Source organism: Terrapene carolina, unplaced genomic scaffold (assembly GCF_002925995.2).
Source record: "Terrapene carolina triunguis isolate 2854851 unplaced genomic scaffold, T_m_triunguis-2.0 Scaffold210, whole genome shotgun sequence".
In the NCBI taxonomy this organism is placed as follows: domain Eukaryota; kingdom Metazoa; phylum Chordata; order Testudines; family Emydidae; genus Terrapene; species Terrapene triunguis.
Genome location: NW_020664561.1, coordinates 31,852,653 through 31,870,315, shown reverse-complemented (window position 1 = coordinate 31,870,315; position 17,663 = coordinate 31,852,653). Strand labels below are relative to the sequence as shown.

General features: G+C 39.2%; 1 protein-coding gene across 3 annotated transcripts in view; it reads left to right on the top strand.

Moving 5' to 3' along the window:
• LOC112119374 (glycogen debranching enzyme) overlaps window positions 1-17,663 on the top strand; it is a 55,632-nt gene that overhangs the window by 17,528 nt on the left and 20,441 nt on the right. For 2 of the 3 annotated variants that reach the window (XM_024218007.3, XM_024218009.2), the window contains exons 12-23: window positions 1,050-1,237; window positions 5,160-5,283; window positions 5,906-6,069; window positions 6,675-6,776; window positions 7,056-7,211; window positions 7,291-7,441; window positions 9,148-9,272; window positions 9,370-9,482; window positions 9,644-9,778; window positions 10,614-10,744; window positions 12,518-12,654; window positions 17,489-17,622. In XM_024218007.3, the coding sequence (XP_024073775.1) occupies window positions 1,050-1,237; window positions 5,160-5,283; window positions 5,906-6,069; window positions 6,675-6,776; window positions 7,056-7,211; window positions 7,291-7,441; window positions 9,148-9,272; window positions 9,370-9,482; window positions 9,644-9,778; window positions 10,614-10,744; window positions 12,518-12,654; window positions 17,489-17,622 (1,660 nt within the window). Of the gene's footprint in view, window positions 1-1,049; window positions 1,238-4,669; window positions 4,794-5,159; window positions 5,284-5,905; window positions 6,070-6,674; window positions 6,777-7,055; window positions 7,212-7,290; window positions 7,442-9,147; window positions 9,273-9,369; window positions 9,483-9,643; window positions 9,779-10,613; window positions 10,745-12,517; window positions 12,655-17,488; window positions 17,623-17,663 lie in introns of all 3 variants that reach the window. The other variant, XM_026655537.2, reaches the window with a different exon arrangement.

The following is a 17,663-nucleotide window of genomic DNA, read 5'->3' as shown; positions in this document are numbered from 1 at the left end:
CAGCATTAGTTTCTCAAGTGTGTGCAGAAAGTTTTCCTTATGGTTCATGACTCAACATTTGTTATTTCGCTAACTGAGTAGAACAGTGAGAATAAGAAGAGGTTATTGTAGAATGAAAGCAATCATCAGACCACCAGAACTCCTTATTTCAAATGACTCTGCATTTGACGAACAATATGTTCCTTGTGCATGATTGTAAGCAATTACCCAACTGACTTGACAGCCAATACTGAATACCAAAGTAGCTTCTGTAGCCTTCTTGGATGTCTTCAGTAGATCATAAACCCCTTTTTCCTTGTCTGACTCTGACAAAATACTGGTAATTAAATCTTCAGGGCTGTGCCTTGTTAAAATAGTAGAAAATCTCATGTTTTGCGTTGGAGTGGAGCATCATTTACAGATACATTGTGATTTTAAAATTTATACTGATCACATCTAAAAGACTGCAATAAGTGAATAAATGAAACAGATTAGGAGTACAATTTTCAAAGTCATCTCAGTGACATAGATGCTTTTTCAAAATGTAACCCTAGATTAATAGGAATAGAAACTGCTGCTAAAATAGATTAAATTTTAAAATTGAGGCTGTTTATATTACACACAGAGATGCCAGTATGAACCTGTTCGCTGTCAATATTTGCTGTCAGTATTTGAATTATTGTTTTGTAGATAACTGAAAATATGGAAAAGATTGTAGAGAAAGGGAGACCTTTCATGGAGTTTGAAGTGCTATTAATTTTAATGCCCAGTGCGCCGTTTTCTTTTATTCCATTTAATGTACCATTGTTGTACCTTATTTGAGATTTAAAATACAAATTGGTTTGTTTATAGAACTATATAAATATCAGAGATCTTAAATGCACCTTTAATATAATCTGATATGGGGAGCTGTAATTTACTGTACAGTACATAATTTGGGAGTTGATATGGTATAGTTAGGAATCTTGTTTTAATATTAATTTTTTTTACTTCTCTAGCCATAAACTCAATGTGTCGTATGCACGTGGTACCAGTGGTGTATTGTAGCTAAATGAATCTTTTCTTTACAGGTTCAAATGTTTACCTAAGAAGAGAACTTATTTGCTGGGGAGACAGTGCCAAACTGCGCTATGGAAATAAACCAGAAGACTGCCCTTATCTGTGGGCACATATGAAAAAATACACTGAAATTACTGCCAAATATTTCCATGGAGTACGTCTTGACAACTGTCACTCAACCCCTCTTCATGTAGCTGAGGTGTGGAAAGACTAGGCATTTTTATCATAAAGTTGTTTTTGTCTGTGAAATAAGATTCACAGTGCTGTTTGTGATGGAAGCCTGTGTATGTCCGCATAGCAAAAATTGCTCATGCATTAGCCTATCCAAGCTAGCTTGAATCCAGGTAATGCAGATAACAATAGTAATGAAAGCCAGCACAGGCTTCACAACAGGCTAGTGAGCTGAGTGCATATCTAGGGTCCATGCCAGGCTTGAACTACCTGTGCTGAAGCCTATGCTTGTATTGTCTTCACTGTTGTTGTTACGTGTGCTAGCTGGATTCAAGTGTTTTAGAGCCATACCCTCTGTATCTCCTGTCACAGAGCTTTATGTCAGAGAATATTGTTTTAGGTGTGGTATGAAATTCCTTGAAGGTTATCTATTTTTTTCTACTTTCTGATGAGTGCCTTCTTTCCTCAAGACAAAATCACTCTTAAACAATATAGGCTACTCCTATCTAACTTATTGTAACTGGTATTGTCCTTTGTGAATGTGACGGGTTGGATCACAGAACCCCCCCCCCCCCTTGGGAGCTGTCAACCGATGAGCCAGGACTACTTCTATTCCTGTTTTCCCTGCCAGCTCAGGACTCCAGCACCCTGTCTTGCTGAGCCAGACACTCCCGTCTGCTCCAACACAGACCCAGGGTCTGAATTACCTGCCCCAAAGCTGCAGGTTTACCTGAAAACAGCTCACAGAAGTGTGCTTGTCTATAGCACTCAGATGCCCAACTCCCAATGGGGTCTAAACCCAAATCCGTTTTACCCTGTATAAAGCTTATGCAGAGTAAACTCATAAATTGTTCGCCCTCTATAACACAGATAGAGAGATATGCACAGTTGTTTGCTCCCTCAGGTGTTAATACACACTGAGTTAATTACTAAGTAAAAAGTGATTTTATTAAATACAGAAAGTAGGATTTAAGTGGTTCCAAGTAGTAACAGACAGAACAAAGTAAGTTACCAAGCAAAATAAAATAAAATGCGCAAATCTATGTCTAATCAAACTAAATACAGATAATCTCACCCTTAGAGATGCTTCAGTAAATTTTTTACTCAGACTGGACACCTTCCAGGCCTGGGCACAATTCTTTCCCCTGGTACAGCTCTTGTTCCAGCTTAGGTGGTAGCTAGGGGATTCTTCATGATGGCTCTTCTCTTCACTTTGTTCTGTTCCCACCCCTTTATATATCTTTTGCATAAGGCGGGAACCCTTTGTCCCTCTGGGTTTCCACCCCCCCCCTCCACTGGAAAAGCACCAGGTTAAAGATGGATTCCAGTTCAGGTGACATCACATGTCACTGCAAGACTTCATTACCCACTTGCCAGCACACACCTATACAGGAAGACTCAAACGTAAAACAGCCATCTGCAGACAATGGTCCTGGTTAATGGGAGTCAAGATTCCAAACCACCATTAATAGCCCACACTTTGCATAATTACAATAGGCCCTCAGTTATATATTATATTTCTAGTTTTATATACAAGAGTGGTACATTTATACAAATAGGGTGATCACACTCAGTATATTATAAGCTTTGTAACGATACCTTACAAGAGACCTTTTGCATGAAGCATATTCCAGTTACATTATATTCACTTATCATGTTTTTATAAAACCATATAGACTGCACAACGTCACAGTGAATTAATATTTTGACACTTGAATCTAATTATTTTGTTTTAGATTACTATGGAAAATATTTTTTTTCCAAAGCTGTGTCTGATCAAGCATAGTGTGAGTGACTATCCAACTAGTTCTCCCAGATGCATTTTTTTCCAATTAAAGTCTAGTTAATGAATATTTTCACAATAGTTATTTTTCTGATGACTGTATCAAAGCAGGATTGAAACTAATTGCAGATCTATAAGTCTTTTCTGCATTTGGGGAAACAAAATATTGATTCAGTTAAACCAGTTCTCACCCCCCTGGGAGCCATAGTGCAGACAAGCCTCCTACAGCTAGACGTGCTGTTACACCATTTGAATTAGACCTGCTTTTCAGCAGGTTTAACTGAACTCATAAAAGAAGGCATAGCCATGAGACTCTTGTATAAGGGTATGTCTACTCTTAAAATACTACAATGGCACACTGTAACACTTCTCTGTAGATTCTGCTTACACCAACTGGAGGGGTTCTCCCATCAGTGTAGTTAATCCACCTCCAAGAGGCAGTAGCTAGGTCAACAGAAGAAGTCTTTCGTCAACCTAGTGCTATCTAGTCCGGATTTTAGGTTGACTTATCAGCACCGCTCAGGAATGTGAATTTTTCATACCCCTGAGCAACGTAGTTACACTGAACTAATTTTCTAGCATAGACCAGGCCTACCTCTGGTTTAGCTGAAATGGCAGTAGAACTGATGAGAATTTTTTTTTGCACATTTCTCCAGAGTAGACATGGATATATCAAGTCAGTACCGAGTGTCACAAATGTCATTTTTCAGCAACATCACCAGCAACAGTGGGTGCAAATGACCATGAATTGGTTTTCAGCAACTTTTCATAGTTACTATATTATTGAAAATGCTAGTGTTTCCTATAATGTAAACTCTTGTTGCCGACCTAAACTGTTTCATCGTAGCCTTTCACAATTGGTAAAGTATAACCTACAACAATATAGTTTGAAAGGGTTATTTTTAAGGGTTCTGCTTGTTGGTTTTTTTTTCTTTTTTTACCTTAGGACTCTTCTACACAAACAGCTGCACCAATATAACAAAATTAGTTTCTAAATCAATTTAGTTAAGTGGATGCAACCCCTTTGTGTGACATGCTTAGATGTTAATGCAGTTGCTTATTAAATTAAGCTAAACTAATATGAGGCCCTCTTAAACTGATTTCAGAATGTCCACAGACAGGTGTTGCACAGATTTAAATCAGTTTAGAAATTATTTAAATTAAATCAGTACAGTTTCTAGCTGTGGACTGGGCCTTAGAAATATGAAGTCTCATTTTCTCTGCTTTTGGTCCTTGAAGGTGCAGAGGACTAGAATGGGAACTTTCTCACCCTTAATTTAAGTATTGGTGTTGTATCTTAAACAGAGATCTTTCCTCCCAAATGTTTGTTCATGCAATTGAGTTTAAAAGGTATTGACAAAAACAAGCAAAAAAACCCTAAAGTTTGAAATAGTTTGACTAAAAATCCTGTGAGAGTTTTCAAATTATTCAGGAGGCTTTCCAAATCTTTATCAAAACCATATCAGATCTTGTAAATGTTCACAAGCACACCATGGGGGTCTAGCTTTTTTGCAATAAATACTGTATATTTATTGAATTCAGTATATTTTTGTTGAACAAAATTGTTTAAGAACTCAACTATGTATGGTTAGCATGCATATTAATATATTATGGTATATGCCTAGGTTTCAAGGGGCTTTTGATGAAGATAATTAAAAAGTTTATTGTGATCTATAGGAGATGCTAGCAGCAGCCAGGTCAGTCAGACCTAATCTTTATGTGATAGCTGAACTCTTCACGGGCAGTGAGCACATTGACAATGTCTTTGTCAACCGCCTGGGAATTACCAGTCTTATTAGAGGTACAATAGACACTTGAAAGCCATATAGGATTGCTATATATGGTTCAAAGTTTTTAATGTGAAACTAACATTGGTTTGTTTTTTTTTATTCTTGTATGTTTGTCCTTTGCAAATTCAAACATCTTTCCTTCTTCCTTTTTCTTTTAACTCCTCCATCTGTTGTATCCTTCTATTCCTGATTCGGCTTTTTCAATTTGTTAACTTGTACAATTGAACTTGTTTGGTTTCTTCCTATTTTGGCTTTCCATTTTGTCTCTGCTGCATGGCATTTCCCTCCTGCCCAATCCATGCCTAGCCTTGTATCCTTTCTTTTTTTCTGTTCTGCCTTTTCCTTTTTTGTGGCTTCCTTGGCTGTGCTTTTTGCAGTACATGCTGGACACAGCTAGAAAACTGCGTGCTGATTTGTATGTAGTGGCTGAGCTGTTCACAGGAAGTGAGGAGTTGGACAATATCTTTGTGACTAGATTGGGCCTTAGCTCCTTAATAAGAGGTAGGCTTGCTATGTGTGTGGTTCCCCATCACCTCTGACACTGCATGTATGGTATGCCATTTATGAAGAAAATGTCATAAATTGTGCACGTCCAATACATCCTATTTCATGTATTTAACAAGTGCTCAAAGATGCATTTAATATTATGGTTTGTTTTATATTTATCTATTTAAGTATGTTATTGCATCATACACTTGGGATGCATCTCTCAGTTTAAGAGGCCTAAAAGGAATTGTAATATATATCTCAATCAGGAAAGGTAGGAATATTTATGGCATAGCTTTCCCATACTTCCTGCTGATTGGTGGGTTTTTTTTTTTTTTTTAACTAGTTGATCACCTCATCTGAAGCCTGGTGGACCTTGGAAAGGGGATCCTAACTTTTTAAAAAAAATTTCCCTCTTCAACCCTAACACACGATGATAAACTACATAGTGGATGCCCTCAAATTATGGACACACTGCCTATAATTAAAGTTTAATGTTCTATTCATATTATTCATTAATATCTTTGATTATTTAACATGCCAAATGTAAAACCATTTATTATAATATCTTTATTGTATATCCTTTAGTTATGGTAGTAATTCTCCTGTAAACACTCATGCAAGTTTTGTTCTGTAGAGGCAATGAGTGCATATAACAGTCATGAAGAGGGAAGATTAGTTTACCGCTTTGGAGGAGAACCAGTTGGGTCTTTTGTTCAGCCGCGTTTGAGACCTTTAATGCCAGCTATTGCACATGCACTGTTCATGGATGTTACACATGATAATGAATGTCCTATTCAGGTGAGCACTTAAGTTATGTTAGATTTTCATGTTAAATACATGTTTTTTGTACTGTGATTCAGTCATGCCAATTCATAAGGGTTATGTAAAATGAAATTACTGTTGAATGGTGTTTTGGAAAGACATGACTGTAGTTAAAAGGTTGCATGAAATAAGTGGAATTGTACAGTAGTTCCCACTGCCTTTCAACCTTCTATCCCTTTTGGGAGAGAAGCATAAAAGCTACTAAATATATCCTGTTTTGACTCTTGCATGTCCACCTATTATGAACCTAATAATGTTTGCCTGTTCACCTGTTCTCTCAAACTTATCCTGGGAAGGCTAGAATGGGTAATAGTGGGAGGATCAGAGGAAGATTGCTGGGGGTTGGGATGACATTGTTAGGAGCTCTGCTCTTTTAAGCCTCGTGATGATTTTATTTGCTTGTTTGTTTTAAATAAAAGCCTGTAGAAGTTTTAATCTGTGATTACAGTGTGATAAGCACATCGATAAACAATGAGTTCTTCTGTAAAACTGGGTTTTCTATGTGCTGTATCTATGTGTTTGGAAGGAAATAAGAAGATGATAGACTAGGTTCATTTTACTGTTTTTATTCTTATCAATAGCACCGATCGGCGTATGATGCTCTTCCCAGCTCAATGATTGTGTCCATGGCATGCTGTGCTACAGGAAGCACCAAAGGCTATGATGAGCTAGTACCACACCAGGTCTGTCTCTCCTCTTTAAAACTTCAACTGGACTAATTTTTTTTTTTTAAGTGAATCACTACTATAATACTGGAACACACATATTAAAGTATATACAATAAGTTGGGTGACTTACTCATTTAAAATTTCAAGTAGATAGCTTATTAGCTATTTCACTATATCAGTGAAAAATGAATTTGTAATAGTGTGTGTGTGTGTGTGTGTGTGTAAGCAAAATATGGCATTTCCAATTATTTTTCAGAATAGTTGATGTATGGCTAAAGTTTAATTTATTTGCAGATTTCTGTAGTCTCTGAAGAGAGGTTTTATGCCAAATGGAATCCAGCAGCAACACCCTCTACTCCTGGTGAAGTTAATTTCCAAACTGGAATTATAGCAGGAAGGCTAGCCATGAACAGGCTGCACCAAGAGCTGGGAGCCAAAGGCTTCATTCAGGCAAGAAATTGAAGTAAAATGTTTCACTCATTTAAATTTATTTTCAGAATAAGAATGTGTTAATTTATGTATTTTGTAGGTGTTTGTGGATCAAGTTGATGAAGATATAGTAGCAGTGACTAGGCATTGTCCTAACACACACCAATCTGTTGTGGCTGTGTCTCGTACTGCTTTCAGAGATCCTAAAACCTCCTCCTACAGCAAAGAAGTGCCTCAAATGTGCATCCCAGGTATTCAAACTTGTTTTTGAAGAGTTGACAATATCAAGGAAATTTAAGTTTAAAGCTGAAACTCTGAGGCCAGGTCTACACTACCGCAGTAGTTCGACGGCTGGCAATCGAACTTCCGGGTTCGATTTATCGCGTCTGGTCTGGACGCGATAATTCGAACCAGGAAGTGCTCGCCGTCGACTGCGGTACTCCACCTCAGCGAGAGGAGTATCGCGGAGTCAACGGGGGAGCCTGCCTGCCGCGTGTGGACTGCGTCTGAACCGCGGTAAATTCGAACTAAGGTATGTCGACTTCAGCTACGTTATTCACGTAGCTGAAGTTGCGTACCATAGATTGAATTGGGGTGTTAGTGTAGACCAGGCCTGAGTGATTGACAGACTCCATACTTGTCAGGATGAGTCTAGTTGTTGAAAGTTATGTGATTAGTACGCAACATTAGATACCTTTATATGCTTTAATATCTATGCCTCACAAATAGCTAAAGGGACACCAACTTGAAGAAATCACTTTTGACTTTAAAAAAGATACGTCATCTGCCTCAATATCCCCACGGAAATGTTGTGGTTTCATTTCCTTTCTTGCTGTTTGCGAATGAGCCAAACAAACAGGGAAAACTAATTAACTCTAGCAGAAAACCACTGGGACTGACTATATGAAAAGTCTTTTTTTCTTTTTTGTCTGTATACAGCAATCTTAATATCTCATTTTACAGTATTCTTAAGTGTTACTAGTAGTTATAGGTAAAGAATTTTCGATGTGTGGGTTTAAGTTGGTTGAAAGTGGTAGTTTAAAAAGAAGCATCCAAGTGAGTAAGAACTGGCACAATAAATTGTAGATATGTATTTTTCCAGGTCCATAAGACTTACCGTAGACAACATTAGATAATTGAGCATTCTGCATTGAAGTGGATATTTGATCTGACCTGGTGTAACATTTCTGAAGGAGACATTGCAATTTTTCATATTAACCTTTAGTAAGGACCCAAATCTGCAAACATTTCTTCACTTGCTTGACTTTTCTCACATGGTAGTTCCACTGAAGTCAATGGAACTGCTAAAATGCTTAAAGTTAAGCACATGCATAAGTGGTTGCAGCATTGAAGGCTTAGTTTTTAGATCATGAATGGATAGAGCAAATAAGGTCTTGAATGTCTGTGTGGTTGCTCTGTGTATTTAAAAACTGATGTCTTCTGTTTAAAATAAGATCTGTGACTGCTGTTTGGGAAGTGGTGCAGAGCTTTGCCCAATTCAGAACCCCCAAATAGATAGTCACATCTAGCAAGTCACCTGTTGGGTTTAATGCTGCAGGGTCAAGCCCTTATTTGTAATTTCGTGACTGATATCCCCATAACTCATTGTGAGTTAGGAAAGTTCTATCTTAGATTACATTATGGCCAATAAGTGTATAGTGAACATGTTTAATCAATCAAGATTGAGTCACTGTAATGTACAGAGTAGATAGATAAATATATAAAATTCCCTATCTTTAGAGCTGTCAAATGTATTTAGTAATTTAACTGTGCAATTGAGACATGCATTTTCTATAGCTAAACTCAAATCTAGTTTGTGTTTCAAGCAAGATTTAAACTTATTTTAAAACCAAGAATGCCTTTATTTATTTATTTATTTATATAATATTCACTATCAATAGTTTTGTTTGAGTGTATGTATTTTAAGAGTTATGATATGTGATTTAACTGTTTATAGGCAAAATTGAAGAGGTGGTGCTTGAGGCTAGAACGATTGAGAGAAATGTTAGTCCTTATAAAAAAGATGAGCATTTTATCAACGGATTACCTAATTACACAGTAGAAATCAGAGAACACATCCAGGTAACTACAATCTTTTCTCTATACCAGTAGATGCAACAATTTTTCAGAGAAGGAAAACTGAATTCATTATAGTTTCAACTATTTTTTCTTTTCTAAGATCCGAGAAAGTAAAATTGTAAAGCAAGCTGGAACTGCCATAAAAGGTCCCAATGAATTTGTTCAAGAAATAGAATTTGAAAACTTAACACCAGGAAGTGTGATAATATTCAGGTATATGATGATGATTATCAACTTACTAAATGTGTGTCAATTGGCTGCACTAAATTAAATACACTGGAGGGGTGGGTTTTTTTCAGTCTGTTAATTCTGTTACTTCAAAAAATAGTGGTTGGAGGTGCTAACTTGTACAATTTGTGTATTGATATTTACAGAGTTAGTCTCGACCCAAAGGCACAAGAGGCTGTCGGTGTACTCCGTAATCACCTGATCCAGTTCAGTCCTCATTTTAAATCTGGAAGTCTTCCCGATGACCGTTCAGCACCTATATTAAAAAATCTTTTTTCTTCGTAAGTATGCCTTGTTAGAGTACATATAGTAGAGAGCTGGATTAGAGGCAGAGATCAGCCTGCAAATGCTAATGAGTGACAATTCTTTCCCAAATTCTGGGTCTGTTTTGGTTAATGTATGAACAACTGTTTAGCCATCTTACTGCTCTATACAGAAAGTAGTGGTTCGGACTTTAAAAAGTCCTCCTCTTTCACATGAGTAGTTCTGTGTGTTTGCTGCTGGCTGTAGATTTTATACCAGGAAATTTTACATCCTGCAGCAAGATGTTCAGATGACTTTGTCAACATGCTACGTAGGTTACCAATTCCATCTAAGTGGCTTTCTTAAAAGAAACTCCCATAGCAATCCAAAAACCAGTGGATACTACATTATGCTTTTGTGGAGAAAAGATTTTATCATTTTTAGTTGAATAATATTGAAATCTGTGATCATTTACTTAGTGTTTTCTGTACTTATTTGCAATGATAAAAAGAGCTCTAGTGTATAGTTAGCATTGTGGAAAGAAGTAAGCTAATTTTAAATCTTGTAAAAGAATAAGGACAAAAAGGGGGGGGTTGTTTTGTTTTTTGTTTCTTTTTAAAAGGAGCCCATAGTTACTCTTAAATCCATGCTATGGTTACTAAATAAGTGGCCAGATTTTTAAAGTCCGTGATAGCTGCAAGGTGCTTGGCACCCTTGAAAATCAGGCCCTGTTTTCAGGAGCCTAAACATGAAGTCTAACTGTAAGCATCCCTTTTTAAAAATAGCTTGGCCTAGACCAAAACCACAATTCTTCATGAAATTGATGTCCGTTATATAGTTAGTTATCAATGTTGGGTTTTTTCCCTTTCCCAGTATTGCTTCTAAATTAACCTTGGCTGATTTGAATCAAGTACTGTATCGGTGTGATGCTGAGGAACAAGAGGATGGTGGAGGATGTTATAACATACCAAACTGGTCACCCCTTAAGTATGCAGGCTTGCAAGGTAAAAATTGATGCGTGCTTTCTTGTGTGGAGGAAAAAGAGGAGAATGAATCATCTCAATCTAGATCTAAAAAGTCAAATAGTGTTAGATTTTGTGCATGTTTGCTTTTCAAATAGAAAAGACCAAGTTGCTTCTGCTTGGTCTATGCAGTATGTACTTGAAAGAGAGTAACAAGCAAATGGAGGCAAGATTCTGAATCAAGAAACATCTTTTAATATTGGGGTAGAGGATGAGTTTAAATATTTAATTTACAGTCAAACTGTGGTAATCTGACCTTTGGGAATACTTTAAAACCTGTTTAAGTACACCTCTAGTCAGAAACGACCTTATCTAAAATCCACAAATAGTACCTATTACATGAAGTGTCAGTAATAGCTGTCATTTTAACATCTGAATGCCATTGTGATGTATTTTATAATTATCTGAGTTAGATTTTAAGCCATAAAGAAGCATGGGCTCTGTGATTACACAGTATTTTGTCTCAAACTTACTGTAGGTCCACTGAGCCATAGCTCCTTCTCATTGTAAAATCAGACTAGAGCTGCAAGTCACTACCGCACAGCTGAAGGAGCCTACCAATCTATTTCCTGTCTCAGAATGTTCTGTTTCTGCTAACAGGCCTTGGAGCTTTAATCCATAACTAAAACTCATGTTCTTAATAAAGAACTGGATTTATGTCTCATTACAACAATCTGTAACCCACTAACTCCCCTCTTTTTTTGTCCTGTGACTTCAGGGGTGTTAACTGGCCTCTTCACCTTAAATGGTCCTTTAGAACAGTGGTGCACAAATGTTTCCAGAAGCTCCCCTGCCCATCATTAATGGAATCTGTTTGCGCCCCCGCCCACCACTGTTAACGGAATCTGTCTGTGCTCCCCCTCCATTACTGCACAGCCAAGGCTTTCTCAACAGTGGGCCGCTTGAATCTTACAGCCAGGCTGCACCAGTAGGGCAGGGCCAATACCTGCCCCTTCTTCCCCTTAGGTTTTCAGGGTGGAGGAAGGTGCGTGTGACGGTCTCTGGGAACAGAGCCAGTGTTGGGCGTGGAGGCTGCCAGGAGCATAAATCGGCACATCACACTAACCCACAGGCTGGGTAGCCCCCTGAGATGAGTTGGTGTGGTGGTGACGCTCTCTCCCTGTCCCCCCAGGGGGCTGGTCTGGGCCCTGCCGTGTGGGGCTGGCATGAGCTGTCTGGCATCTCTGCTCACCCCCCCCCCCCAATGTTCCCTGGGGATGTGCGCCCCACAGTTTGCACAACACTGCCTTAGAAAATTGTGTTAACTACTTATGCTAAACAATCTGTTCCATCTTGTATTTAGCTGTGATACTCTGCGTACCTTTCTCAGACCTGAAGAAAAGCTCTGTGTAGCTCGAAAGCTTCTCTCTTTCACCAACAGAATTTGGTCCAATCAAAGATATCACCTCACCCACTCTGTCTCTGCTAAGCAGTGCACAGCAGCTTATAAACCTAGTTCTTCAAAAATATTCAAGCCTATGCTTAAGTATTTTGAACTCCAGTGGGACTTCAGCACATGCCTAAAGTTAGTTAAGCATATGCTTAAGTGCTTTGCTGAATTGGGCCCTAAAGCTCCATCTAGCCTTTAGAACATATGAAGAAAAATGACATCAGGTTAAAAAATGTATTGCTGGTCCAGCTCTGGTTCATAATTTTTCAGACCTGCAACGTTGGATTTACTCCTTGAAACTGGAATTCCAGGTTGTGATAATCATGTGGCCTGTAATACAGAGTGCTGTATGTTTTGATTTTCAGGATTAATGTCAGTGATGGCAGACATTAGACCAAAAAATGATTTGGGTCATCCTTTTTGTGGTAATTTGAGATCTGGGGATTGGATGATTGACTACGTCAGTGACCGTCTAATTTCACGTGCAGGAGCCTGTGTAGAAGTAAGTAAATTTATTAAGTGATGATTTTCCTTTCACTTATTGATAGGTAACTGTTACCATATAGATCGGGGTGACCAAACTTACTGACCCTCTGAGCCGCATACAACAATTTTCAGAAGTTCAAGAGCCGGGGCACACCTTACAGGGCTTGGGGCTTCAGCCCCGCTCCTGCTGAAGCCCCGAGACACCCCCCCTCACCACTGGGCAAAAGGCCCTACCCCACCATCCTGCTGCAAGGCAGAGGTCCTGAGCTCCCTCCCACCCCACCCCAGTCTGGTAGGTGGAGAATGGGGAAGTGTTTCTGCGAGCCGCACTTTAACAGTAAAAGAGCCATGTGCAGTTCGTGAGCCAGGGTTTGGCCACCTCTGATATCAATCATACTTATCTAAAAACTACTTCTGGTGCAGGCATCTTCATTTAGGTAGCCATTTAGACCACAGAGGAGATGGAGCACTGATATGTCTCTCCCATTCGAGTTAAAGAAAATCTTCGAAGAGGGAGTGGAAAACGTTTGTTCCTTTTTTATTGTATAAAGAAGGCCTGAAAGTTTCCCCCAACTCCTTCTGCCTCAAAATAAATTTAAATATAAGCTTAAAGGGAAATATCTGCAGGGTCAGGGCCTAAATATATAAATATCTCACACAAACAAACTATGTTAAAAGAACATTGCAAAGTCAATCACTCAACGGATAAGAAATGCCAGAATGAAGGTTAACAGGGGACCTGCTTTGGGGATGAATCAGTGAACGAATTTGTGAAGTGAAAGGAGGCTGCCGTCTGTAGGATCCCTACTTCATTTGTTGAAGAAATTGAAAGGATTGTAGTGAATGTGGCAGGGGATTGCAGTAAGAAAAGGGATGGTTAGGACAGTTGAATATTGTCCAGAGGAATTGGAGTCTATCTCTGCCACAGAGTTGCTATGTGGTGCTAGTCAAGTCACTTAAAACCAAACAAGTGGTTACAATTGTGTGCCTCATTTTCTGGTTTCCAGACTTCAGACCCTAGGGTCTGTTTTGGACCCTTGTGCTTTATATATTCAAAGTGTTATAATGCTAGGTACTCTGAAAAAATCAGATCCTAGGTGTCTACCATTGGATGCCCAAAATTAGTGGATATTTTTACCTTAATCCCTGTTACTCAATTCATGATACTATCCCCCTCATTTCACATGAGTGTTATGAAAATAATTTTGTGACATACTCAGATACCATATTGATGAGCATCATTAAAAGGTCAAGTGGAAATTAATAATTCTGTTTTCAGAACAAGGTTGAATAGTGTGCAGTAAATAAGGCATAGGGCAACACACTCAACAATGAGGAGAAAATAAAATATTGAATAGCTGCTCATTAACTGACCACTATCCATCCTATGCACCGAATGAGTTAGTAGTCCAATTGAACATAAGAATGGCCATACTGGGTTAGACCAAAGATCCATCCAGCCCAGTATCCTGTCTACCGACAGTGGCCAATGCCAGGTGCCCCAGAGGGAGTGAACCTAACAGGTAATGATCAAGTGATCTCTCTCCTGCCATCCATCTCCACCCTCTGACAAACACAGGCTAGGGACACCATTTCTTACCCATCCTGGCTAATAGCCATTAAGGAATTAAACTCCATGAATGTATCTAGTTCTCTTTTAAACTCTGTTATAATCCTCGCCTTCACTTTACTTCACTGAAAAAGTAGTACATGATCATATAATTGAAGACTATCATAATGCATACACATAACCTTAATTCTGGCATAACTTTTGAGTGCTTGATTTTGTAACCTTAATGTTTTAACATAGGGTTTGTTATGCCTAATATCGAAAGTTTTATAAAAGCCAACTGAAAAAACAAATTCCATTATGTGCATCATATTGATACCAATGTGTTTTTTATCTATAAGGCTGGAACCTTTAGATCTACTTCACAAACCTCTGCCACCTGAGCTCATGGAGTAACTAATAGCAGTAGTAGGTTGTCATCCTTTGTATTGACCAGCATTAGAGGGAGAGTGAGAGAGACACTCTGCCAGTGGGTTTCACAGATACTTGCTGACCGCAGAGGAATGATAAGCCCCAAGAATCTTGAGTTCAGTCCAGGCTCTAGAAAAGAGCATGCTCTTGTGGTGACAGCCCCTTCTGCACCACTACAAGATTGACTTCCCCCCTCCGCCCCATCCCCTCCAATTTTTCCCTGTCCCAGTCCTAGTCTCTTTTCCTACCCAATCCTAGTCTCCAATCCTCAGGGTTCTTATCTCAATCTATTTCCCCCACATTCCCGGCCCTTCATCCAATCTGTGTCTCCTCTGCCCCCACACACTGACTCCCAATTCCAGGCGTCTCACCCAATTAGGCCCAGTCTCTTTGCTCAGTCAGTCCAGTTCTCTCCTCAAATCCTGGCTCCTTGTCAGATTTGTCTCCCCATTACTCTGACCTTGATCGTCCCCCACAGCTCATTCACCAATCTGTTTCCTCTCCCCAACCCCATTTCCCTGACTGGCTCTCGTTGGTGTCCTTGCCCAATCAGCCCTCCTCTTCTCCCCCCCCCCGCCCCCTTAGGTCACAGTTTCTCTCCTCCCTCCCAGTCTTCAGTCCCAGTTCTACCAGGCTCCTTGTCCCAATCTACTCCCTTTGGCTCTTCCCCCAGTTCGTTTCTTGTCCCCTCTGCATTTGATTGTCAGCTTCTTCCTCTGCCATGCTGCCTGGGCACCAGCAGGGAGATTATAGAAGTGAAGGCCTGGAAGGGACCTCAGTAGGTCATCTAGTCCAGTCCCCTGAACTCAAGGCAGGACTATGTAATAACTAGACAATTCCTAACCGTTGTTTGTCTGACCTGTTCTTAAAAACCTCAAATGACAGAGATTCCACAACCTCCCATGGCAATTTGTGTTTAACTACATGGACATTTAGGAAGTTTTTTCTGATGTCCAACCTAAACCTCCCTTGCTGCAATTTAAATCTATTTCTTCTTGTCCTACCCTCTGAGGTTAATGAGGTTTTCCTTGTAACAACCTTTTATGTACTTGAAACCTGTTATATCTCCCATCAGTCTTCTCTTCTCTAGACTAAACCCAACTTTTTCAATCTTTCCTCATAGGTCATATTTTCTAGACCTTTAATCATTTTTGTTGCTCTCCTCTGGACTTTCTACAATTTGTCCACATCTTTCCTGAAATGCGATGCCCAGAACTGGACACACTATTCCAGCTGAGGCCTTATCAGCATGAAGTAGAGTGGAAGAATTACTTTTCGTGTTTGGCTTACAACACTCCTGCTAATACATCCCAGAATGATGATCACTTTTTTTTTTTTTTTTGCAACAGTAATTCTGTTGACTCATATTTAGCTTGTGATCCATTATGACCTCCAGATCCCTTTCCATGGTACTCATGACTCCCTAGGAAATTCCCACTGTGTATGTGTTCAATGGGTTGTTCCCTCCCAAGCGGAGTACTTTGCATTAGTCCTTATTGAATTTCATTCTGTTTACTTCAGACCATTTCTTCAGTTTGTCCAGGTCATTTTGATTTTTAATCCTATCTTCCAAAGCACTTGCAATTCCTCCCAGGTTGGTATCATCCACAAACTTTATAAGTGTACTCTCTGACATTATCTAAATCGTTGATGAAGATATTGAAAAGAACCATAACCAGGAACAAACCCTGCAGGACCCCACTTGATATGCCCTTCCAGCTTCATTGTGAAACACTGATGATTACTCTCTGGGAATGGTTTTCCAACCAGTTATGTGCCCACTTTATAGTAGCTCCATCTAGGTTATATTTTCCTCGTTTCTTTATGAGCAGATCATGTAGGTCAATATCAAAAGCCTTACTAAAGTCAAGATATACCACATCCATCACTTCCACCCGCCCCCCCCCCCATCTATATGGCTTGTTACTCTATCAAAGAAAGTCATTGGGTTAGTATGACATGATTTGTTCTTGACAAATCCATGTTAATTTACTAATCACCTTATTATCTTCTAGGTGTTTACAAATTGGTTATTATTTGCTTCATAATCTTTCAGGATACTGAAGTTAAACTGATTTCATTAAGAACACTCCCTTCTCTTGGTTCTAGTGCCCTGACCTGAACCAGAGCAGCAATTACAAGGAAAGTGAACCTCTCTAAACCTGCTGTGGAACATTCTCAGTCGCTCTGTGGGCTGGTGAATGCACAGTTTGGTCAGAACTAGGACCTGTATGGGGCCTGAGCATGCTTTATTGTGGATGTAGTGCTAAATTCTTAGTCTCTAGTGTGCATGTGCAAACTGAGATTTTTTTTTATTTTTTTTTCCCCAAAGGCTTATAACTTGGCCAAATTTGGGCAGTTTTTCACAGGAACAGCAAAGGGCACATCCCTGACAGAAAGGCCACTCCCTGCCAAATTTCAAGTCCCTGCTCCAAAGCACAGTCTCTAAAGCGTCTCAAATAAAAGGTGTCCATAACTTTTTTTTAAACATTACAAAGCAACAGTTTTCCCTAGCCTCATTCTCTGAAACAGCAGAACCAATTTGGCTGAAACATACAAAAAAAAATTTCATTCTGAGGAAGACGTGTGGCATGGAAAACTTCAGTGTGAATGGTTAAAGTGCGGCAAAATTACAAGCAACTGAAAGCAGGATTTATAATGGGAAGTTTCTGCCAACTGGAATAGGTGGTGCTGCCAGTCCTGCCTATAATACAAAAAACATAATAGGGGCCTAAAAAGTGTAAGCAAACTGTAACAGGAATTCTACTTGTTTTCCAGTGCAAAACATGATTGCCATAGTATTAATTCCCTGAAAGTAGCCTTTGCTGCATTCAGGAGTTGTTAACTTACAAAAATATTATTCTAATAGGTCGGTAAATGGTTGAAGGCCATGTTCGTCTACCTAAAGCAGATTCCACGTTACCTTATCCCATGTTACTTTGATGCCATATTAGTGGGTGCATACACAACTCTTCTAGATCTGGCATGGAGTCAGATGTCTAGGTATGTCTAATAGTGTTGAAAGAAATGTATGTGTTTGTTTA